At 39.0% G+C, this 25610-nt stretch overlaps 2 protein-coding genes across 21 annotated transcripts in view; one reads left to right on the top strand and one right to left on the bottom strand.

Moving 5' to 3' along the window:
- MFSD8 (major facilitator superfamily domain containing 8) overlaps window positions 1–5609 on the bottom strand; it is a 150557-nt gene extending 144948 nt beyond the window's left edge. The window contains exon 1 of the mRNA XM_045055884.1: window positions 5541–5609. The gene's annotated coding sequence lies outside the window, so the exon portion shown is untranslated. The remainder of the gene's footprint in view (window positions 1–5540) is intronic.
- Window positions 5610–5728: 119 nt separating this feature from the next.
- LARP1B (La ribonucleoprotein 1B) overlaps window positions 5729–25610 on the top strand; it is a 129163-nt gene continuing 109281 nt past the window's right edge. For 3 of the 20 annotated variants that reach the window (XM_023252818.2, XM_023252817.2, XM_019828979.3), the window contains exons 1-5: window positions 5921–6855; window positions 17651–17709; window positions 18120–18179; window positions 20327–20501; window positions 23519–23659. In XM_023252818.2, coding sequence (XP_023108586.1) covers window positions 6357–6855; window positions 17651–17709; window positions 18120–18179; window positions 20327–20501; window positions 23519–23659 — 934 coding nt within the window. In that variant the 5' untranslated portion in view covers window positions 5921–6356. Of the gene's footprint in view, window positions 5883–5912; window positions 6856–16829; window positions 16919–17650; window positions 17710–18119; window positions 18180–20326; window positions 20502–23518; window positions 23660–25610 lie in introns of those variants that run through there. The other 17 variants (XM_023252820.2, XM_023252819.2, XM_023252815.2 and 14 more) reach the window with 12 other exon arrangements.

The following is a 25610-nucleotide window of genomic DNA, read 5'->3' as shown; positions in this document are numbered from 1 at the left end:
TCATCTTTGTTGCACTAGTATTTAGGACGCTATACAAATATTAAATATAATTGGATAGTAGAAAGAATTCAGACAGATTACTAACCCTATTGTTTGAAAGTCCTGTTATTTGAAAATTGGAAGAGAAAAAGTTATATTATCTTGAGCTTATAGTTTTAGTCTTTTTAAAAAAGATTAAATATTACTTCCTATTATTTGTCTTATTGCAAGTTATTATAAAAGAAAGAAGACTAAATAGTATGATAGGAAAGACAGTTTTGAGTATCAATCTTAGCTATTATTGGCTGAGAGTTCTTTTTTTTGTAAATGTTTGTTTATTTTTGAGAGGGAGAGAGAGAATATGTGTGGTAGATGAGGAGCAGAGAGAGGTAGAGAGATGATGTGAAGCGGGATGTGGGGCTGACAAACCCATGAGATCATGATCTGAGCCGAAGTCAGGCGCTTAACAGACTGAGCCACCCAAGCGCCCCTGGCTGAGAGTTCTTTTTTTTTTTTTTTAATGTTTTTATTGTTTTTATTGTTTTATTTTTGAGAGTGGGGGAGGGGCAGAGAGAGGGAGACAGAACCCAAAGTAGGCTCCAGGCTCTGAGCTGTCATCACAGAGCCCGATGCAGGGCTCAAACTTGTGAACCCTGAGATCATGACCTGAAGTCAGATGCTCAACTGACTGAGCCACCCAGGAGCCCCTAGACACTTAAACTTTATTTAGAGTTCCTACTTGTATTAAACTAATCTATTAAAACATACCTAAAAAGTAAAGAGAGCATCCAGTTTGGAACAACAATCTGGTTGAAAAGTACCCTAGATTTGTTTTGAACCTTTTTTGCATAGTATTTTTGCATAGCAAGCACAGTGTTTTTACCTGTTTGTATAATAGAGTAAAAATTTCTAAAGGTGCTTTTATGCTGTGCCTAGGATTGATATTTATTTACTGAAAAAAGGGTGCAAAGCCTTTCAAACATACATTAGCATTGATCCTGCCTTGAAGGTTAAAGATAATTGGAAGTATGCAATATTTATCTGAGCATTCAGCTCATAAGGAAAGCTATTATTCCGATAAACAGGGCCCAAAGCTCTATGAGTTGAAAGTAAGGATGGCTCAGTACATCTTGCTAAAAAATCAATCTTTTCAAAAGTGGCTATTTTATAAGAAGTTAAAAAAAATCTCTGGGGGTTCAGTTTTGTGAGAAACAATCCCACTGACCCAATCAAAGGCCGGGCACAGACACTGGGAACACAGTGAAATGAAGCTTTAATCAATGTTCTTGCAAGAGCATATGTCTGATGGACAGGCATACTTGGGGCAGTTACAGCAGGCAATTTATCTCCTAGTGTGAAATACCCCCCCTCGATTCCTCATTGGCTGAGTACTAAGAGGTTACAGCTTTATGGGGAAGTTGCCTATGCCCATATAAAGCAAAAAATAGTCTGATTGGAACAAATGTACATTCCTTGAGGTGATGCAGAGACTTCAGTTCTTTAGCGCTTACTCATTGCAAAGCCTGAGAAAAATCAGGCTGTGAAATGGAGAGGGGAAGAAGAACCAGGAAGTGAAGTGTCTAAGGGTTTGGGACTCCATTGTGGAGGGGGGTAAGTTTATACATATTTCCAATAGGTTGTAAACCTATTGTTAACTAGACAGCACAGCACTAAATAAGTATTTCTGAAAATGAATCATCTCACTTCTCACAAGTTTTATCTTCTCCTTGGACTTCCTGACTTTGAAATAATTTATATCTAATGCATTCTTTGAAACTTCTCTAGCATACACTACAGCTATTTGTGCATTGTGTTTTTACCAGCTTGAACCTAAATTGCACTGGTAATAATAATAAAGATCTTGATGTTCTCATGGGATTTTAATTTCCTAAGGCACCAGGGGGAGGGGGAGAAAGAGTGGGTTCAGTCATCTGACAATACATAAGCATAGTCTAAACAGGAAAAACAAGAATCATCTTTTAAAGGCTCATTTGAACAATGGGATCATCAAGTTTGTATAAGGATAATTACTTTAGGTGTTTCATAACTTATGAGGGCCCAGAGAACCAGTCTCCCTTCTTTGAAAAGATAACCCTATAACCTGCTCTTGATTCCAGTTTTCCACCAGAAAAATAAATAAATAAATACATACATACATAAATAGGGCTTCTAATCTCAGTAGTTGGGTAAAATTAGGGTCATTTATCCTGATTAAGTCTGGCTTTAAAAGCAATAAAAATAGGTAGTATTGGGGCGCCGGGGTGGCCCAGTCGGTTAAGCATCCAACTTCAGCTCAGGTCACGATCTCGCGGTCCGTGAGTTCGAGCCTGGCATGGGGCTCTGGGCTGATGGCTCGGAGCCTGGAGCCTGTTTCCGATTCTGTGTCTCCCTCTCTCTCTGCCCCTCCCCCGTTCATGCTCTGTCTCTCTCTGTCTCAAAAATAAATAAACGTTAAAAAAAAAAAATAGTATCATTGAACCAAGGTTTTTTGGTAAGCACTTTACATGTAGCTTTACATGGTAAGCACTTTACAAGGTAGCTCATGCAACCTTTACAACAATTTTATCAGTTAGGTCTAAGTGAAGGCAGAGAGGCCAATTAAGAGGATATGACGTATCATATAAGCATGGTGGCATCTTGGAGTAGGATGGTGACAGTGGAGAAAGCAGAACTTGACATTTAGGAGGTACTGGTCTTGGTGAGTGCCTAGAACACTGCCTGGCAGAAGCTTGAGAAATATTTGTAAACTAGTGAATTATGGAGAGTGAGGGAAAGGAGAGGTTAAAGGATAACTCCTAGATTATATAGACTGGAAGGTGGTGCCATTCACTAAAATAGGGAAAAGATACTTCAACTTGGTTAAAATATGTACGTCTTTCACGTTCTTACTAACTGGCTCTCCCACCTTAATTGCCTTGATGGCAGTGCTTTGAACCAAACAGCTTTGTTCCTCCAGGCTAAATGGGGACTCTACTCACGAGAAAATAATCCACAGAATGGATAATAATTTGGCTACAAAAAATTAATTGAGCCAATCTTTCTTCCTTGATTTTCAACTAAGAAGCAGCAGATGAATCTGGCAATTAGCAGCAGAGGCCAAATGACTTAACATAACGGAATTTCAGCAAAGACAAATTGGGTCAGTCAAGGTCCCATCAAAATCAGATGGGAGTCGCCTGGGTAGGTCAGTAGGTTAAACATTCGACTTTTGATTTTGACTCAGGTCATGATCTCATGGTTCATGGGACAGAGCTCCACATTAGGCTCTGCAGTGACAGTAAGGAGCCTGTTTGGGATTCTCTCTCTCTCTCTCTCTCTCTCTCTCTCTCTCTCTCCCTCCCTCCCTCCCTCCCTCTCTGCCCCTCCTGTGCTCTTTCTCTCTCAAAATTAATAAATAAACTTAAAAAAAAAAATCAGATGATGGGGCACCTGGGTGGCTGTCAGTTGTGTCTGACTCTTGATTTCGGTTCTGGTCATGATCTCATGGTTAATAGAATCCAACTCCCCATCGGGCTCTGTGCTGACAGTGTGGAGCCTGCTTGGGATTCTCTGTCTTCCTCTCTCTCTGCCCCCAGCCCCAACCCCTAGGTTGCATGCATGCACTATCTCTCTCACAAAGTAAACATTAAAAAAAAAAAAAAAATCAGATGGAGGTACCTGGCTGGTTTGGTGGAGTGTGCAACTCTTGATCTTGGGGTTGTAAGTTTGAGTCCCATGTTGGGTGCAGAGATTACTTAAAAATAAAATCTTAAAAAAAAATCAGATGGAAAGGTTAAACCGCATAATTTGAATAGAGTTATTAAAAGGATGACTTACAGAGGTTCAGCATAAGAGTCAGGGAAACCAATGAGAGATAATGCAGTGCCCCAAGGACTACCAGTTATTAATAGGCTTGAAGGGACAAAGGAAAGAACTGGAAAGATAACTGAATAGAGAGAGTGCAGTTAACCCTTGGTGAATATGGAATTGACCAGCCTGGGGAATATGGACTACGACCCCACTATCTTCTGGCCTCCAATCTCTTGCATATACTTCCTACTGCCTGAACCCATCGAGATACCAAGGACTCTGAGGGAATTCATTAGTGCAATCTGGACAGATCAGCTCTGCCTGGCACAAAAGGAGGCAAAGGGTGGAGAGGCAAATAGAAGACAGGTAAAGTTGTTTCCAAGAGGCAGCTATGTGGAAATAGGAGTTATTAATATGTGTTTAAAAGAGGGACAACAAATTGACAACTCCCTTCACTGACATTAGTGGCACTGTATTACAGTGAAGATCTGAAACACCAACTACTGAATCTTTAGAGACCTTTTGAGTACACATTTACCCTCCAGTTCTTCTCTTCCTGCAACCACAATCTAGTTCCAAAAAAGTCCTCCTGTGTTTCTTCAATAAAGCACCTTTATAATTCACTTAAAAACAAAACAAAACAAAACAAAAACAAAACAGCAGCAAACAAAACTACCAACCATGGTTAGGTAGCCCATATGAATCTAACTTCAGACACCATTCCACATAACCTTTTCCTCAACAGAATCAGTCTTTAATCCACCTGTATTGAAACAGATAGTAAAATAGAATGTGTTCTCTCAGTCACTTCCAGTGTGAACTTGTTGCTGACCTTTTGTAAACAAAGCCAAGTATTACCTGGCAGGACTCCAAAAGGCTGATTCTAACAGGAAGAGCAGCTAGTTGATAGTTAACAAAACAAGGCTTTACCAATAATGGAGCTAGTGAAGATGGGGCCTCCTTGGAAATATAAGTACAATCCTTATTCAACTGGTAATGGGTCCTGAAGGTTGCTCAGGGTCAGATAAATTGGAAATTAATGTGACTGAAGGGAGACCCCCTGGGAAAGGAGTCCCGTACAAGCTTTCTGCCCAGCTTGTCAGCTCTCAAGGAAGCTAGGAGGGACCCATTGCCAAAGTGCATACAAATGGCCAGGTACAGTTTTTTTTTGTTTTGTTTTTTGTTTTTTGAGGGAGGGGTGTTCTTTGGTGAAAAAATTTTCACTGGGTCAAACCCATTTTCAGCGACCTTGCACAGGAACATAAACATTAATTAACTTATAAATACATGCCTATGAAACCAATATCATCATTCACTGAATGTGACTGCCAAGTAGAAAGCTCTTAATTGGATTTAATCACTACATATTTGTACCTTTTAAAATATGTCCATTCCAGGAAAAAATATTAGGAAACATGGTTACTTTGTAAACAAGTGTTATCTCTACAAATCAAAGGAACCTGTAACAACAACAAAAAGCCGGCGAAATAGTAACCATTTGTTTTCCTCAAGAGCATTTTAAATGTATTTCAGTTCGAGGGTTGGAAATAAGGGTGGGGAAGTGCACTAAACCGACTCCCTGGGCAAAGGTTTCATAAACAGTTACCTACAAATTACACAATTTCCATTCTGGACGTGACTCGGGATTAAAAGGGATCGCAGCGCCCCAAATCCTCAGGGGGAAACTGTCACGGGGCGAAGGGTCTAACGCAGAGTCCGGGACCCCGGTCCGCAAGAAAATCACCCCAGGGTAGGTGGCGGAGACTACCTACCATCCTCTCCCGCCTCGGTTCAAGTCTCCGTCAGGGCCGGGGGCACAAGCGACCGCCCCGCCCCCGCCCCCTCCGGCGCCACGTGCGTAGCCCGCCCCGCCCCTCGCCCGCACTCTGCAGAGGGCGGCGCCAGGGCGCCGCGAGTCACAGAGGCCCTGTGCGCGCCCCGCCCCTGCGCCCACAGTCGGGGCTGCGGTAGCCCGCGTGCAGAAGAATCGACCAGTTTGCCTTCCCTCCCCCTCGGCTGGCCGCTGGGGCGGGGCCGGCCCTTAGGCCGGGCGTTACCCTGACCGGCTAGTCCGTCAACCACCGCGGGCAGCCGCCTTGCGAGGGCAGGAACCGGTGAGTAGCCACGTCACGCTCCTTCGGGAGGCCCCGCCCCCGCTCTGCCCTCTGGGACCGCCCCCTTCACGCCCCCGCCTCCGCCCCCTTGTGCAGTTACCGGCTCTAGGGGCACGCGCCTCCTTGACTCCGCTAGAGGTCCTCCACCCCTGCTTGTAGTGCGTCCACCGCTGCCCACGCCAGGTGAAGGCTCGCGGCTCCCGGCTGCGGCGCCCGGCGCTTGTTGGCTGGCTCGGGGCGTGTGCCTCTGAGGCGAACTGGGCCGGCGGGCGGTTAGCGCTCCGTTCCGCGCGGGGAGGGGCGGCGGCACGCCGGGCGCTTGTACGGCGTCGGCCGACACGGGCGGCGGTGGCGGCCGGGTTCTCGGGTTTTCTGCCCCAGGCCGGAGCCAGTCGGTTCCCCGGCGGAAAGACGGGCAGTCGGGCTCCCTGGCCCCGGGCTCCCCCTGGCTGGGGTGGCTGGGGCAAAGGGACGATGTCTGCTCGCGCCCCGGTGCCCGGCGCTCACTCTGGGGAGGAGCCACCCACGGTGACTGCTGAGAAGGAGTCGCTGTTGGTCGCGGCGAGTCGGCAGGCCGAGCAGCTGTCCCCGCCCGAACGGGAGGGCAAGGAGGCGGCGAGTGAAGAGAGGGCCGCGACAGCCATCAGCGCGGGGGCTCGGGGAGAGCCGTCGCCGGCGCTGGTGCTGGGGTACAGCGTGCCCCAGGCGGCCGTGCCCGTGAGACCCCTGGCGCTGCACCTGGCGCACAAGGCGCGCGGGCCCGGGGGCCCCTTCGGTGGGGAACCCCCGCCACCCTTGCCGAGGGACCTGCCGGCCGAGGACGTCCTGGAGATTGAGGCGGCGGCCGGCCCTGAGGAAAAGCTGCAGCCGCCGCCGCCGCCTAAGGAGAACCCCTGGACCAAAAAGCCTCCTCAGCACCTGTCCACTGCCGGGACGGGACTGCCGCCGTCCCCACTGGAAACCCTGGAGGCAGGTCTGTGGTTTTTGCGGTGGGCGCTGGGATGGTGTGGGCAGGGATGATTTGTTTGGCTGTGGAAGGACTGGGGGAAGGGCAGGCCTCCTTTCCCTGTCAGTCGGAGGTATTTCGTTCCAAGGTGTCATTCACTTTGCCTATTTACATAAATGGACATCTGGGAAGGGAGCGGCAGGAAGAGGTGGGACCTCAGCTTCTCCTTGACTGGTGGGGGCACAGCGGGAGCAAAGTAGCTGAGCCGCTCGCCCGGCGCGGCCTCGATTGAGTTTGCCCCCGTCTCCCCTCCCCTCCCCCCCACGTGTTAGTGACTCGGGGAAACTAGGTAGATAATGCAGTTCATCCTATAGAAAAGTTTTTGTGGACTTTTGGACTTGTAAAAAAAAGGGGTGAAGCAAGTCAGAGCCAGGGGATGGATTTATAAGCAGTGGAAGCGCCATTGTCGTTTTTTTCATTGCGAAATAATTGATAAGCTGAAAATCTCCGTTTTCAAAACAAGAAGTCGTGATATTGAGCATGAGACTGTACAGTAATTGCCAACAAAATTGTGGGAAATAATTGAATAGGACAGTTGACATGAGAGTGGGTTGCATGTTAGGTAAATGGGAGTCTTCGGTTGGCAGCCCTCCTCTTCCTCAGAGGAGGTTAGATTAAGCCTCAGCATTTGAAAGCTGATCAGTACAGTAGGGCCCTAGGTGCTTTATTTTGGTTGTAGTTTTTTTTTTTTTAAGTTTAAGTGGAAAAAATAAAACAACACAAAAAGCAGTGTCTCCTAGTTTTATTTTGTAAATTAAGTCTTAGTAAATGAATAGAACTTTTAATATAGAGATTACAGCTGTTTACTGGGAAATCTTCACTTTTTCTTAAAATTAAAGGTTAACAATACAATGGGGAAAATGTGAGTGTGTTTACAGGGTTGTGAGACTCAAGTGAATTCAAGAATATGGCATAATTATAAGGTAATTAAAATGTTTTAATTACATTTATATTGCAGGTATAAACATTTCTTCAGAGGAAGTCCAATAGAGTGAGATGTTAATTGATTTTTTTTTTAGCCTTTGCATGGTAATACTCCTCATTCTTCACAAATTTTGACACTTGCAGAAAAAACTACTTAAAAATTTGCTCTAAATTTAATATTACCATCATTCTCTTCTAGCTGTAAAGATCGATTTATTCACTATCACTAACTGAAGGAAACAAATCTTAAAGCATAGTGTCCATACATTTAGCGAAGGGAAAGAAAGCCTTAATGAATCTTAATGGACTGTTCAACGTCGCTACTTCTAGACTTAGAATTGTAATTTATATTCAGTGAATTAACCAAAAAATGAACGGTCTTTTGGTTGTAAATTATTTTGACAGGTTTTTAAACTTTTAAGTTAAGACTTAGGAATTTTAATTGGAAATGTCCTTTTGAAAAGTATTTAAGAGTTTAATTAACTTCAGGTGCCTTCATTGGGGATCTTAATCTTTATTGGAGGTTAAGAACAAGGTAATGCTTGAGGTATGTTGTGGTTCATGGCAATTTTGATTTTGCTGATGTCTCTCTGTAGGCAACTCTTCCTATTCTTGGAATCCTGTGCCTACAGGAATACTATTCTTTACTATTTGGAGCAGTAATTTTATAAACTTCCCAATACTGACTCTAAGCTGTTCTACCACAACTTCTGTTTGTAGTCATAGTGTAAAGATTATGGTGTAGAAAAATTGCACTGTTTTGAGAGACTTAGGTTCTACTTCTGGCGATTTTACTGGGCATTGTAAATGAATGAAATGAATGTATTCATCTCTTCCAGTTAATATAAGAGTGTCATCTATAATCTGGGTGCCTTGGCTTCCCATTTTCCTAAGCATATTTGCAACTTAACAATAAAAGAGCAGAGGACCTTTAAGGTTTAGAGTAGGTGCAAACTAGGGATAATCTATTGGTAGGGAGCCTGTGTAATTTATCCTACAAACCAGGATACTGTAGAGAGGGAAAGAGAAGGATATTAACTATGCTGGAATAACAGATTTAAACCATGCTTGTCCTGGCCAAACCTGGATTTACTGTTACCCTCTTAATGAGGTACAGGAATTCCATCCACAAAATTTTGCCGGAAAGTTTATCATCAGGGATAGAAACATTATAGGAAATGAAGGGGATTATCATGATTATTATTCATGATAATCATGAATTTTCTCTGTTGAAACTGCAAGTGAATCATTCTTGCTTCTTCAGCCTTTGTGAGGCACTTTATTCCACTTGTAGGATGATTTTGGCCTGTGTATTGCTGTTTCTCTTAATCTAGGTGAGGCCTTTTCAACCAAAGCCTGGCCCACCTGAGACACCTAGAATAGTGTCATTGCAGTCTTGAATTCAGTAAGCAGACCCGAAAGAATTGTCTCCAATTCTTGTTTAAAGTAATTGTTTTCTTGAGGGGCGCCTGGGTGGCGCAGTCGGTTAAGCGTCCGACTTCAGCCAGGTCACGATCTCGCAGTCCGTGAGTTCGAGCCCCGCGTCGGGCTCTGGGCTGATGGCTCGGAGCTTGGAGCCTGTTTCCGATTCTGTGTCTCCCTCTCTCTCTGACCCTCCCCCGTTCATGCTCTGTCTCTCTCTGTCCCCAAAATAAATAAAAACGTTGAAAAAAAGAAAAAAAAATTAAAAATAAAGTGTTTTCTTTTTTAAAGTAATTGGTTTCTTTTGGAGACTTTTATTAAAATTACAATGTGGGTTTTATTAATCTCTTACCTGCTGCTATCACTGTATTTTGCATATCAAAAATCAGCTTTCTAATATAATTGCAGTTCTTTTACTAAACGAAACAGGTATATAAAAATACTGATTTGTCCATCTTTTTTATCCTTATTCTTCTCTGACCTCATCAACTGTCCTTTCTCTTAATGTCTGCTTCCTAGAAACTTCAAATAAGCTTATTATTACTCTAATAACATTTTAAGTAAGTTATATGAATGATACATAGACACAGCCTCCTTATAAAATGATGTCTCCTTACATATCCTGTTTACTGATATTCAGACCTTTCCATGCAGTTCCTTCTAAATATAGTGTTTTGTGTATGTTTTTAAAACATCATATCATCATCCATTTTTCATTTAAAGTATTGGTTGAGGCCACCAACCAGGCATGGGCGGGGAGGCGCCTGGCTGGCTCAGTCGGTAGATCTTAGGGTTGTGAGTTCAGGCCCCACGTTGAGCATGGAGCCAACCCCCCCCCCCCCAAAAAAAAAGGTAACTATATAATAAGTGAGTTTTTAAAATTAAATTTTTTTTTAAATTTTTTTTCAACGTTTTTTATTTATTTTTGGGACAGAGAGAGACAGAGCATGAATGGGCGAGGGGCAGAGAGAGAGGGAGACACAGAATCGGAAACAGGCTCCAGGCTCTTAGCCATCAGCCCAGAGCCCGACGCGGGGCTCGAACCCACGGATCGTGAGATCGTGACCTGGCTGAAGTCGGACGCTTAACCGACTGCACCACCCAGGTGCCCCTAAAATTAAATTTTAAAAATTGCTGGCAAGGAGCCCATAAATATAATTGATATAGTTCATTTAGCCATTTGCCTATTGGTTGACATCTTGGTTGTTTCAAACAGCATTTTTATGTTATTTATTTTAATTTTATTTTTTTAGAAGGAGAGCTTGAGCTGGGGGGGAGAGAGAGGGAGAGAGAGAGAGAGAGAGAGAGAGAGAGAGAGAGAGAGAGGGGCAGGCTCAGCCATGACTGAACTTGCCCCCCTTCCATACCCAGCTCCACTGACTCAATCCCATGATCCTGGGATCATGACCTGAGCCGAAATCAAGAGTTGAATGCCCTTAAACGACATTTTTATACATATTTCTGGTATACATGTCTGACTTTCTGTAGGATAGATGATGAGAACTGGAATTGTTAGGTAACAAGATATTTGTTGACAAGTTGCTCTCTAAAGTGACTACAAATTGATAGTCCCACTTTTAGAATATGAGAATTAAATAGTTTTAAAAATGTTTTTTAAAACGTTTACTGTAGTAAAATGGCATTTTACTACAATTTTCCCTTAAAATTAGTGTAATGTTGGTAACAGTGCATTTTCTTTCTTTCTTTCTTTCTTTCTTTCTTTCTTTCTTTCTTTCTTTCTTTCTTTCTTTCTTTCTTTCTTTCTTTCTTTCTTTCTTTCTTAAGTTTATTTCTAACAGAGAGAGAGTGCGAGCAAGCTAGGGAGGGGCAGAGAGAGAGGGAGACACAGAATCCCAAGCAGGCTCCAGGCTCTGAGCTGTCAGCACAGAGCCCAAAGTGGGTCTCGAACTCACCAACCACGAGATCATGACCTGGGCTGAAGTCGGATGCTTAACCGACTGAGCCACCGAGGTGCCCCAGTGCATTTTCTTAATTAAAACTTTGCTAATGATTATAGTCATGAAAAGTGAGTAAAGTTTTTAAGTTTGTTTATTTATTTTCAGATAGACTCAGAGAGCCTGAGTGGGGGAGGGGCAGAGAGAGAAGAGGAGAGAGAATCCCAAGCAGACTCTGCACTGTCAGGGCAGACCTGGACGCTGGGGCTCGAACCCATGAACCATAAGATCATGACCTGAGCCAAAAGCAAGAGTTGGATGCTTGACTGACTGAATCACCCAGGTGTCCAGGATTGGGACTCTGGGCTCTCGACTGACTGAGCCACCCAGGCAACTCTAAAATTATCCCTATTATGTTACACTCCCTGCCCCTTCAAACTACTTAAATATCCTACACATCAATCTATTGGTTGTTAACATAAGAAGAGAGTACTTAAATGGGGAGGGAGCCTATAATGTATCTGGTCTTATACTACCATTCTAGCTTTTTGTTTATGTTCTCTTCTTTGTACCCTGTGTTTTGGGTGAAGGCCCTATTTGCTCATCCTCAATCTCTTTAATTCTTTTCCCCCCCAATTTTTATTTAAATTCTGGTTAACATATAGTGTAATATTGGTTTTAGAAGTAGAATTAGTGATTGATCACTTACATATAACACCCCGTGCTCATCATAACAAGCGCCTTCCTTAATACCCATCACCCATTTAGCCCACCCCCCACCCTGTTTTAATTCTGTTTATCCTTGAAAACAAGTTCATATGCTGACTCCTGTATGTAGTCTTCCTTGGTCTCACTGAGCTACTCTCCTTAATAGTCCACAACTTTCTTACAGAAATTACCCCTAAGTGTCTTGTAATGGGATTACATATTCATGTTTTTATCTCTAGTTCTAGTCTGTAATGTTCTTTGAGGCAAAGGGTGTCTTCTTTTTTTTTTTTTTTTTTTTTTAAATTTTTTTTTCAACGTTTATTTATTTTTGGGACAGAGAGAGACAGAGCATGAACGGGGGAGGGGCAGAGAGAGAGGGAGACACAGAATCGTAAACAGGCTCCAGGCTCTGAGCCATCAGCCCAGAGCCCAGAGCCCGACGTGGGGCTCGAACTCGCGGACCGCGAGATCGTGACCTGGCTGAAGTCGGACACTTAACCGACTGCGCCACCCAGGCGCCCCACAAAGGGTGTCTTCTTGATGTTTGTATATTGTCCATAACGATGACTTTCATTTAAATGGTACTCAATTTGTGGATTTTATTATTTTGAAAAAAATTTTGACCTTTTAAAATTATGATTAAATGCAGTCATGGTGTAAGATATCTTTCTTATGGGGTTAGCCATAGTCTGCCTTTAAAGAACAGATTATACCAGCAACTCTCATTTTAATGTGCACAGGAATCCACCATGGGTCTTTTTAAAATGCAGATCTGATTCTGTAGGACCTGAGATTTCTGTATTTTTAATAAGTTCCTAATCGATTCAGTGATACTGATAGATCAGTTTGAATAACAAGGGATTTTAGTCCTAATGAAGTATAATAAATAATAAGTATCTGTTAACAATTAAAGATGTTGCATTTACCTGACTGGGTAATACTGTTGCAATTTTCGTTTCCAGTGTTAAAGCTCTTAAAATGAATTGTTTTCCTTATTAATTTAGAATTATTAGCTTATAGATTCCCAGAGTTAAAGAATAACATTTTAAAGGTACTGGAATATTACTCAAAAAGTTGCACTGATATAGTGTCTCACCAGTGATATTTGAAAAATGGGAGATATGAAGATCATACACCATTCATGTATGTTAATATATACTTGAAAACACTAGTAGTTTAAATTTGTTAGGTTTCATCTGTTTGGGAAAAAATGTATTTTACATTTTTATGTACAAATTTAAACGCACAAATATGTTTTAAATTTGTTTTTTAATTTTCTAGGGTTGCTTATGTTTTCTCTAAAAACGTGAAGGGCAATTTCCTTCATTTTAGTTAAAAATAGCCTTTTGTAGGCTTGTTTTACCTGTTCTCCCTATGTGTATATAAAATTATATTTAAGACGTGATGGACTATTTCCATGTTAATGCATATAGATTTATCTTGTTTCTAAAACTTTTACATTCTTTTGTTTAGATATACTGTAATATAACTATACCCTGTTAATGAATGTAGATATAGGTTGTTTACTTAAATATGATTATATCAGCAAACTCACCAGTAAACATACAGACATCATTGTACCTTGTCTTGCTTCCCAGGTAATTTCCCAGAAATAGAATTGCTTTATTAAAAGATACATGTTTTAAGTGATAGATTACACATGTCATTACGATAGGTAAAAAGTGTTTTATTTTACATTTCTTTATTAGTGCAATTGAATGCCATTTCATATTTGGCCGTTTATATATATTTTATTAAAAAAATTCTTTTTAATGTTTTTTTTGACAGAGAGAGAGAGAGAGAGAGAGAGAGAGCGCGAGCGAGCATGAGTTGGGGAGGGGCACAGAGAGAGGGAGACACAGAATTCAAAGCAGGCTCCAGGCCCTGAGTGGTCTGCACAGAGCCTGACATGGGGCTCGAGCCCACGGACAGTGAGATCATGACCTGAGCCACCCAGGCGCCCCATATATATTTTTAATTATGATATTTTGAGTAGAGTTGGCACGATATTACATTAGTTTCAGGTGTACAACCTAGTGATTTCAAGTTTGTATGTTATGCTGTGTTCACCATAAGTGTAGCTACCATCTGTCCTTTTGCATCACTGTTACATTGTCATTGCCTGTATCCATCAGACTGTGCCTTTTCCTGTAATTTATTCATTCCATAACTGGAAAATTGTCTCTCTACCCACTTCATGTATTTTGCCTAAACCCCCTGTACTTCTTTTTAAAATCATCTGTTCATCTTTCACATAGATTATTTATTTAGCAGCTTAGTATCATCCTTTCAAATTAAAAAGTCTGAGTTGATGAGGTTGTTTAAGTGAGCAGCACAAAGGACTTCCTCATGTTGAACTTGGAATTAGACAAATGTGTCCACACAGTTGGTTGCATTGCAACTGCAGGTCCTCCTTCTATCTGTGTTGGGGAGTCTGTCCCTGTGAAGGTGACAGACGAAAAAGCAACCTACAGGGGCACCTGGGTGGCTCAGTCAGTTAAGCTTTTGACTCTTGGTTTCTGCTCAGATGGTGATCTTGGGGTCATAGGATTGAGGCCCCACCCCCCTTTCCCTGATGCGCTCTGAGCGAGGAGCCTGCTTGGGATTCTGTCTGTCTCCCTTTCCCTTCCTCTCTCCCCCTTCATGTGATCTTTCTCTCTTTCTCCCTAAAATAAATTTAAAAAAAAATTTAAAAAACAGCCTACAATACTTGCTTTTTGTGGACAGCTAGTTCCTAAAGGAAAAAGAGGAAAGGTGCTGATTTGGTAGGTTCTGTTTTTTTTCCTAAACTCATTAATCAGGAAACTTACTATTTCCATGGGAGGACTTGGGAACAGGAATGTTCTGGGAAAGTCTTCCTCTTGGAAAAGTAAATTAATTCATAAGGACCGTTTAGTAACAAATGTTAAGAAATCACTGTTTCCTTTTCCAGAGTGGCTAACATAGTTTGTCAGATACTTTGTGATTAAATTATTATATTGATAACATGTACATAAACATCCCAATTACAATGTGTACATAAAGGTACAACATTAAAATGTAAGCATTATTAATTCCCCAGGGTTAAATGTAAGCTTTCCTATTATATTTCCTGAGGAGGAATTAAAGTTGAGAGCTTAAAATTTAAACAAAAATTCAAAATTCTGAGTCCAAAAGAATATGCTGAAATCAAAATCTCTTAAAATTTTTTTAAATGTTCTGAGGTGCCTGGGTGGCTTGTTGGTTGAGTGTCCGACTTGGGGTCAGGTCATGATCTCGCAGTTTGTGAGTTTGAGCCCCACATCAGGCTCTGTTCTGACAGCTCAGAGCCTGCAGCCTGCTTCAGATTCTGTGTCTCCCTCTCTCTCTGCCCCTTCCCTGCTCATGCTCTGTCTCTCTCTGTGTCTCAAAAATGAATGAACGTTAAAAAAATTAAAAAACATTTTTTTTAAATGTTCAAAGAAATAAATATTCCCAACTTACTCACTTTTAAGTAGAATTTATAATCAATGTCTGAGTAGAGTATGGAACTGTATGGGTTTTATTTTTATTTATACATGGTTAAATAAAAAAAAATTTTTTAATGTTTATTTTTGAGGAAGAAAGAGACAAGAATATGAGTGGGGGAGGGGCAGAGAGAGAGGGAGACACAGAATCCCAAGCAGGCTCCAGGTTCTGAGCTGTCAGCACAGAGCGACGCGGGACTCCAACTCACAGGGCACAAGATCATGACCTGAACCAAAGTCAGATGCTCAACCGACTGAGCCACCCAGGCCCCCCGGTTTTTAAATCAATAGATTATTAACTCTGTTATGTTTAAGTATTTTTAAAAATTTTGTTAATAATTTGTGTCATTTAATATTAAAGTTAACAAGTTTATTTTTATGTAGTCAGAATAATTTAAAAAAATTATTTTTAACGTTCATTTTTGAGAGACAGAGACAGAGTGCGAGCTGGGGGAGGGCAGAGAGAGAGGTAGACACAGAATCTGAAGCAGGCTCCAGGCTCTAAGCTGTCAGCACAGAGCCCAACATGGGGCTTGAATCCACTAACCGTGAGATCATGACCTGAGCCGAAGTCGGATGCCTAACCAACTGAGCCACCCAGGCACCCCCAGAATAATTTTTATCTTTAATTTCTGATCTTAATTTTGTGATTATTAATATCTAATTGATTTATAGTAAAAATAAATGAAACCTGCTTGTGTGGCCTGTCCCTTACTACTTTACATCAAATATTTTGTATAAAGCTTTATTTTGTAACTTCTGGGCACTTAATTAACATAGTAATATTTTGGGACATTTTTTTCCACTTTGTTGAGGGAAAGTCCCCCAGATGTTCTATACTGTATAACTTTCTTTTATGTTTTTGAGTTTGAGCGAGAGTGTACGCACGTGAGTGCACCCAATTTGAGGAGGGGCAGAGAGAGAGAGAGAGAATCCCTAAGCAGGCTCTACATTGTCAATGCAGAACCTGATGCAGGGCTTGAACTCACAAACTGTAGATCAGGACCTGAGCCAAAGTCGGAATCTTAACTGACTGAGCCACTCAACTGCCCCGATATTGTATAACTTTCATAAAACATGGTATATGTAGAACATACTCCAGTCAAATTCTGGATAGCGTTCAGGCAAATATTGTTCTTTGTTTTCCTGCCCTCATTTTTTGTAATTTTTCTTAATGAAATATTTTATCTTTATGCCCATTTACAAATATGTATATACATGCACATACATGTAACTATGTACTCGTTATTCTGCGTTAGGAATAGAATTACTTTAATATTCAAGATTCCTGTATTTTCATCCCTTGCGATATCTTCATCCTTCATCTCTCTTCCTTTGAAAAGTACTCTGTATCTTTTTAAAATCTGCGTCTGGGTTTTAACTGAAAGATTGCTTCATTTTATTCTATGAATTGGTCATTGCTATGATTTTATGAATTCATGTTTTGCTGTATTATTGTGTTTTCTGTGCACACCAAGTTTATTCTACTTTTCAATATTTACTTTAGATCATGTTTAGCTAGGTGATACGCCATCTGGTCATCTTGGCTAAGTAACGAACCAGACTAAAAAACAGTTGTAAAGCTTCATTTAGAGAGTAAGTCTTTCTCTATCTCTCTTTATTTATGTATTTATTTCATTGTCAACCACTGTCTTATTCAAAATAGGGACAAGTGGTGATACCATGATAGTCTTTTTTTTTTTTTTAAGTTTGTTTGTTTACTTTGAGAGAGAGAGTGTGTGAGTGGGGAGGGGCAGAGAGAGGGGGAGGGAGAGAATCCCAAGCAGGGTCTGCTCTGACAGCCATCCAGGTGCCCCAGTACCATGATAATCTTATACAAACTTTTACAGAGACCTCTTCTATTTTTTATGACTTTATCTACATACAACCTATTATGGTTGCTAATCTTGTTTGTTTGCAAGCACAAATAGTTTGAAGTCTTCTGACTTATTTTCTGGATGCTTCTTGATGAATGTCAGTGTATGAATTGTATAGCAAAATGTATCCCTTTGGGAAGTAAGTTACTACTTTATGAAAACATGTTATATTTCTAATTTTTTCATATTTTCCTCCGTGAAAGGATTGGTCTATCAGTTCAGGTTAAGTAAACCTTGATATTTCTTTTGATTTGAACACTGAAAACAAATTTGAATCCATTCTTGAACTGTAGTTGATTTCTTGTTGAGTTTCAGTATCAGAACTTTGGATTTTGTTGGAAATGATGACAACACTGGCTTACTGAACTTGATATGATACTTATTTTGTTAAATATATCAAACGAAGTGATTGTAAAAACAATTCTGTGTATTTTTTTAAATTTTTTTTTAGAGCTCAGTTCCCCCAAAATTATAAAAGCAGGAAAACTCAAGACAAAGAAATCCAACAAGGTATGTTTTTACATGAAATAGTTCTTAGCTATATTGATGTTGAAAATTGGTATGTTAGAAACTCTTAGATTATTATGTGCTTTTCTTCTAGTTTTATCATTGATGTTAGGTTAAAGCTAATATATTAGAGAATTGTGGCCTTTGTGCAAATCCTGTATATGTTTGTTATTCTGTTATCCTATATATATCAATCTAGTCTCAGTGTCATTAATAATGCTAGAAGTTGGATAAGACCCAAGCATTGTTATTGCAGTGTTCTGTTGTTTGGAGAAGATTTTGAGTTAATTTGGCAAATGCCTGCATGTAATTGTATATAGGTGATTTTTTAGAATTGCCTTCACTTTTAGAAAATATTTTTTCTACTTAAGATTTCTAATTTGCAGATGTAACACTTATTTATTACTTCTTAGGCTAGTGATTTCAGCGATATGGCGAATTGGCCAACGCCAAGTGAATTAGTGAACACTGGAGTGAGTATTTTTTTAAGGTTTTTTCCTTCATAAAGGGAAAATATTCTCATTTCAACATGCAGAATTTTATTTCAAATGTGGAGAATTACATTAATAAAGAAATGCTGAAAACTTAGCAGCCATCCTTTTTATAGTCTAACCCATTTTTCAGATACCTGATTTTATTCATCACATTGCCTTCATTTGATTGTATTCTCAGGAGGTAATCTTCGATTTAGAAGGGGTGGGTACCATGCTGTTATTTTTATGTAGTGACTACAATTAAAGAGATTAGTTTTTGTTTTGTTTTGTTTTTTAATTTTTTTTTCAACGTTTATTGTATTTTTGGGACAGAGAGAGACAGAGCATGAACGGGGGAGGAGCAGAGAGAGAGGGAGACACAGAATCGGAAACAGGCTCCAGGCTCTGAGCCATCAGCCCAGAGCCCGACGCGGGGCTCGAACTCAAGGACCGCGAGATCGTGACCTGGCTGAAGTCGGACGCTTAACCGACTGAGCCACCCAGGCGCCCCAAAGAGATTAGTTTTTAATATGAGACTAAATTGAAGCCCATTTTGTTTCAGAATTTGCTATATGTTTATTTATAATCTTCAATATGTATTGAAGAGCCAATTATATATACACATATGCATCATATGCATATATATATTGTATCAAATCAGGAAGTGTTCAGTGAATGGATTTTTAATTTAAACTATGAAAGAAACTCTAAAAGATGGTTCTGAGATACTTTATCAAAGGACTTAAAAACATTTTTTTGTAATGTTTGTTTATTTTTGAGAGAAAGACACAGAGCGTGAGGGGGAGAGGGACAGAGAGAAAGGGAGACACAGATTTGGAAGTAGGCTCCAGGCTCTGAGCTGTCAGCACAGAGCCTGATGTGGGGCTCGAACTCAACGAACCGCAAGATCATGACCTGAGCTGGAGTTGGACACTCAACTGACTGAGCCACCCAGGCACCCCTATCAAAGGACTTTTTAGAGGAGTGGTAGCATATATGGTTATCTGGTTACATGTTTTCATTTGACACTGTACACTTTGCTGTTTGTATTTTGTGCAGTATTAGCTTACGGTTGTAGATAATATGCATTAATTTAAACAGCTTAATTAGTGAGTGACATGTAATAAACTACACATGAAGTATACAACTTGATAAGTTTTGACCTGTGAAACCATCACCAAAATCAAGATAATGGGCTTAACCATTACCCCAAAAGCTTCCTCACACTCCTTTGTAATTCTCCCTGTCACATTCCCCTCATCATTCCTGGCAACCACTGATATGCTTTCTGTCACTTATAGTTACTTTGCATCTCTTACAATTTTACATAGAGAGTCCTAGAATAGGACTCCTTTTTCCCCCAGTTTTCACTTAATTATTTTGAGGATTTATTTATGTCATTAACGAGTACCTGTAGTTCATTCCTTTTTATTGCCAAGTAGTATTTCATTTTATGAATGGAATGCTGCTTGTCTATTCATCTATGGATGGACATTTGTGTTGATTCCATTTGGGGCTGTTAGACATAAAGCTGCTCTATAAACATTTGTGTACAAAATTTTGCATGGATATATGCTTTCATTTTTCTTGAGTAAATACCGAGGTAGAATAGCTGGATTGTATGGTTGCTATGTGTTTAGCCTTTGCTGGAACTACCAAACTTCATTCCCCTAATACTCAGTGTATGAGAATTCAACTTGTGTCACACTTCACAAATATTCCATAGAGTCAGTCTTTTAATCTATTTCTATTAGGTGTGTGGTGGTATCACATTCTAGTTTTAATTTGCATTTCTTTGACTAATCATGCCAAGCACCTTTCCATTTACATTTGCTATCAGTATAACTTTTTGTTGAAGTGTCTGTTCAATTGTAGCCCATTTTTTGAAAATTTGAGTTGTTTTCTTATGATTTCATTTTGAGAGGTCATTATATATTTTGGATCCAAGTGCTTTATCAAATACTTAGCAAATATTTTTTCCCAATCTGTGGCTTGACTTTTAACAGTGTCTTTTGAAAAGTAGTTTTATTTTCAATAAAAATTGTCATTTGTTTTGCAGTATTTAGAAAAGGTTTATTACCACAATTTTTTAGATATGTTAGTGAAAATGTGCATGAAAATGATTTCATTCAGAAAACTTTTTGCAGAGTCAGAGTGTCATCAGCCAAGGAAATAAGAAGCTACAAAATAGAAAAGAAAGAGAAGACAAGGTTGAAAAGAGAATTAACACTGAGAGCAAAGAAAGCCGGGAAACAAAATTAGATGGTCCTGGTGAAAATGCCAGTGAGGATGAGGCTCAGTCAAGTAATCAACGAAAGAGAGGTTAGTTCATCTATAACTTCCACTTTTTCCACCAGTTTTATTGAGATATAATTGATAAAATAACATTGTATTAGTTTAAGGTATATAACACGATGATTTGATGTATGTATATATTGTGAAATGATTTCCACAATTTTATTTTATTAAAAAAATTTTTTTTAATGTCTATTTATTTTGAGAGAGAGAGACAGAGCATGAGTGGGGGAGGGGCGTAGAGAGAGGGAGACACAGAATCTGAAGCAGGCTCCAGGCTCCACGTTGTCAGCCCAACGTGGAGCTCCGACCCACAAACTGCAAGATCATGACCTGAGCTAAAGCCAGAGACTCAACTGATTGAGCCACCCACGCACCCCTCCACAATTTTAGTTCACATCCATCACCTCCCAGTCACAATGTCTTGTTTTGTTTTTTTCTTATGATGAGAACTTTTAAGATCCAGTCTCTTAGCAACTTTCAAATATACAATACAGCATTGATAACTATAGTCACCATGCTGTATAGTATATCTCCAGAACTTATTTGTCTTATAACTGGAAGTTTGTACTTTTGATCACCTTCACTCATTTCCCCTATCCCCAGCAGCCACCAATCTGTTTTCAGTTTCTGTGAATTCAGCTTTTTTAGATTCCACATGTAAGTAAGTCTTTCTGGCTTATTTCACTTAGCATAATGCCTACAAGATCCATCCATGTTGTTGCAAATGGCAGGATATCCTCTCTCATGACTGAATAGTATTCAGTTGTATATTTATACACCACGTTTCCTTTATCCATTCATCTGTCAATGGACACTTACATTTTTTCCATGTCCTGACTATTTTAAGTTAGATGGTCCTGGTGAAGATCTCACTGAGAATGAGGCTCATTCAAGTAGTTAATGAAAGAGAGGTTAATTCATATTTTCATTTTGATTTTAATTTTGTGAGGAAAGTTGTAATAATGAAGAATTGTATTTAATCAATTGATTCCTAGTAGTCACCAATTGGTATTTTGGATTTCTTCAGGATACCATCTGCAATGGTAACTGATTTGCTTTTGTAATATTCTTAAACTATTAAGCTTTCCTTTTTTCATTTTACTTGTACTTTATGTAGGTATAGAATGAAGTTGCACTTATAGAAATGGGTATAGATAGATATTTTTAAGATATATTTCTTAAAAATTGTATGATAATTGTTTCTTAAATTTGCATTGGAACTGCTCCCTATTTTCAGTTTTGGTCAACTTTTTTTTTTTTTTTTCATAGCATCTCTCCATTAAATTACACTTAGAAGAAAAAATACTGTCCTTGTATCCTTTTACATATTTATATGCAACTTTTCCTGTATCTAGGGACAGATTATGATTTAACTGCTTTGTAAAAGCATATACTCATTGAGTGTTCTGAGCGTAAGTAAAAGTGTCTTCACAGGGCTTTAGGCAGAAAAGTTCTTTAAACTGTTGAAAGGTCAGTAGCTGAAACAAGGTGAACATTGGGAAAAGTGGCAGGAGATGTTGTTGGTCCACATTGTGCAGGGCTTTCGTCACTTGGAATTAGCGTTTTATTTTGAGTGCCATGGGAAGCCATTAAAGCGTTTTAATTCTTGGTGGTAATGTGGCATGGGAGGGGACATTTTATGAAGTGTTTCCAGTCAATTTCTTTAATAATGAATTAAACAATCTCCCATACATTGAACACTTGCTTGAAATTTTTTTAAGTTTATTTATTTTTTGAATTCTTTTTTAAATGAGTATCTAATCCTTAGCTGCAGGGTAAGCATATTAATTAGCCTTACGTGATATGATGAGCCAAGGCTAATTGCTTAAAAGTGGTTGACAACAGGACAGACATGTTAGGAAAAAATTTCCCAGTTTCTTAAGCAAGTTTATCACTTAGCTTTTTCATACTTCTCAGATAGGTAAGTCTTTTTGACTTCCTGGAATTCATACAGACGACAGACCTGTCATACTGCTTTAAAATTGTCTTGTTAATCGCTTCAGTTAAAACTGATCAGCAAACACTAAAATCCAGGTTTTTCTATTTAAATTCATTTAATCAAGTCGTAAATTGACTCTCTTTAGAGCACACAGGTGTTTTTTGTTTGTTTGTTTGTTTGTTTTGTTTTTTTTAATCTTCAGAGGAAGGGCTTTTTTATACCAGAGAGACTCACTGATAGAATTTATAGTATAGAATTCAGATAGATTTTTTTTTTTAAAGATCTTTCATATTCCTCTTCCTTGTCTGTCCACAGTTTGAAGGATTTATAGGAAATCAGTACTTTAGTTGCATACTGATAATTCCTTTTCCTTTAATTACCTTGGTAGTTTTTCCTTTGCACATGAGTCTTGTTTAGTCAAAAATATATATTGAGCAAAAGACTAAACATTTAGAAACCTTAACTGTGGATTCCATGAATTAGGTAATCTTCAGAATTTCACCACTGTGTAACAATTACAGTATCATGTATTCAACCAGAGAAGTTAAATTGCCTCTCTTAGGTTAGGAAAATGTATAGTAGCTATAAAAAGATTGATTAAGTAGTTAGACAGATTTTATACTCTAATTTTGAAAAAACCCTTTCATTCGTAGTAATCTAGATAAATCAATATTTTAGACAGTGACTTGAAACTGAGTGTTTTGAATTACCAGCCAAACTTTCCAGTGTGTTCATTATAATGTCTTATCGGATATACCCCATTCTGAAGCCTGAGAGTCAAGTATTAGGAGTATTGTATTACACTTAACTATTTTTGAGGAGCTTTTTCATCAGAATTAAACAGAAAAGTGAGCATTTTGTTTGAAAGTAAAAGTTCTAAGGATACTCCATTAAGTGGCTTTTCACATGAACTTTAGAAATGTTTGCGAAGACAAGTTTGTTAAGGAGCTTTGTGAGAAGAAGAAAATTATTTTGGTTCTCTACAAGAACATTTAAGGACAAAGTCTTCTGTTTAATTAAACCTTAGAGTCCATTCAGAATTGCAAAGCTTTAATGAAAATTGTGCATTGTCATTAAACAATTTTATTTTGTTTTTTTCAAGCTAATAAGCACAAATGGGTACCACTCCACTTAGATGATGTAAGACCAGACAGTCAAGAAAGACCAGGATCCCGAAACACCTCAAGATGTCAACCTGAAGCAAGTAAATCATCACATAACAATAGGAGAAATGATACACGAAGTAAGTTACATTCTAAAGGAAAAAATTTGACACTAACGAACTTAGTCTTAATTTTTATAATTTTAATAGCCATGTATAGTATAAACTACTTAACAATAAGTTGCAGACATTGTGCCTCTTTTAACACTAAGTTCCTTCAGAGTATATATCTTAAGAACAGTAATGCAGTGTGACTGTACACAGGCAGATTTTCCCCATAATGTCTTTTTCAGGTTTTTTTCTCCCTCCTTTCCAGGATCTAATCTGAGATCACACATTGCTTTTAGTCATCTGTTCTCTTTAGTCTCCATTAATCTGGAACGGTTCTTCTGCTTTTGTCTTTGATGACATTGATTTTTTTTTTTCTGAAGATTTTGTGACAGGTGGTAGATATCTCTCACTTTGGGTTTTCTGGTGTTTCCTCATGATTGGATTTGGGTTATGAATTTTTGGCAGGAATACTGCAGAAGTTAAATGATTTTCATTGCATGGAAATCCATGCAAATTTCCATGCATTCTTCTCATTGCATGGAAATGCACATGATCTTGTTTATGTTATTGCTGATATTAACTTTGAGCCCTGGGTTAAGATGATGTACTCTAGGCTTCTTTACTGTCAAGATGCTTTTTTCTCCTTTGTAATTAATATGTAATTTGTGAGAAAGATTTTGAAACTTTGAAAATACCCAGTTTCTCATCAGACTTTTCTCATGAGCTTTAGTTTCCATTGATGATTCTTACCTGATTCAATTATTACCATATTGCAATTGCTGATTTTTCTTACTGCATCATTACTTCTGTATTTATTATAAGGAATGACTTCCCTTATTACTGGTATGGATTTATGGCTTCTTATTTTTTCAATGTATTATAATCCATTACCATGATTATTTAGTTTGATACTCAGATTGTCCCAGATTTGGCTGGTGGGAGCCTCTTATGGGTGGTATCTGTGTCCTTTTTAAAAAAGCCAGCTTTACTGAGCTATAAATTATATGCATATAAAATACATTTACATTACTGTCATTTCTCCCAGCTATGAGTCTACTTTCTGTCAGATTAGATTTACCTTTTCTATGGTTTTATATAAATTTTGAACTATACAATGTACATTATGAACTCTTATGTCTCCTTTTGCTCAGCATAATGTTTTTCAGACTCGTCAGTATTGTTCCATGTATCAGTAGTTTCTACCTCTTTATTTCAGAATAGTTTTCTCTTGAATGGATATCCCCCTGTATCCATTCATTTACACATGGATATTTGGCTTGTTTCTAGTTTTTGGCTATTATGAGTAATGCTGCTGTGAACATTTGTGTACAAGTCTTTGGGCATGTGTTTTAGTTTCTCAGGTAAACACCTAGGAGTGGATTGATTATTAGGTGGTAGGATGAGTGCATATTTGACTTTAAAATAAATTGTCAAATTGTTTTCCAAATTGGTTGTACCATTTTGTATTTTCATCAGTAATGTTTCGTTCCTTTGCTATTTGCTAGGTCATATGTCTTCTGAAATTTTCCATATTTTGGACTTGCTGATTGCTTTGTTGTATTTTTTTTAACACGTTCTTGTGTCTTTTCTGGATATAATTTTTAAGGTTTGATTAGATTCAGGTTTATTTTTGTTTTGGTAGGACTACTTCTGAATGTGTATTTCTTACAGCAGTAAGAAAAAATTAGGTGTTTCACTTTTAGTTGTATCAAGTTTGAGTTGGTTCAGGTATTGTTAGCCTTATCCATTATAAACTGTCTCATCAGTCTTTCATTTCCCAGATACATTATTTCAGTGGGATTTCTCACATCTCAGAAAGCCGAGGAGGACAGGAGGAGAATATGTAGCAACAATTAGATGAGCATTTGGTTTTATAGGTTTCTGAAATCTTAAGTCTGATAATTTAAAATTAAAAAAAATTTTTTTAAGTTTATTTTTGAGAGAGAGACACACACACAGAGCATGAGCGGGAAAGGGACAG

Source organism: Felis catus, chromosome B1 (assembly GCF_018350175.1).
Source record: "Felis catus isolate Fca126 chromosome B1, F.catus_Fca126_mat1.0, whole genome shotgun sequence".
Lineage (NCBI taxonomy): Eukaryota > Metazoa > Chordata > Mammalia > Carnivora > Felidae > Felis > Felis catus.
The sequence above is the reverse complement of the archived record's forward strand: the minus strand, read 5'-3'. Positions and strand labels throughout refer to the sequence as shown.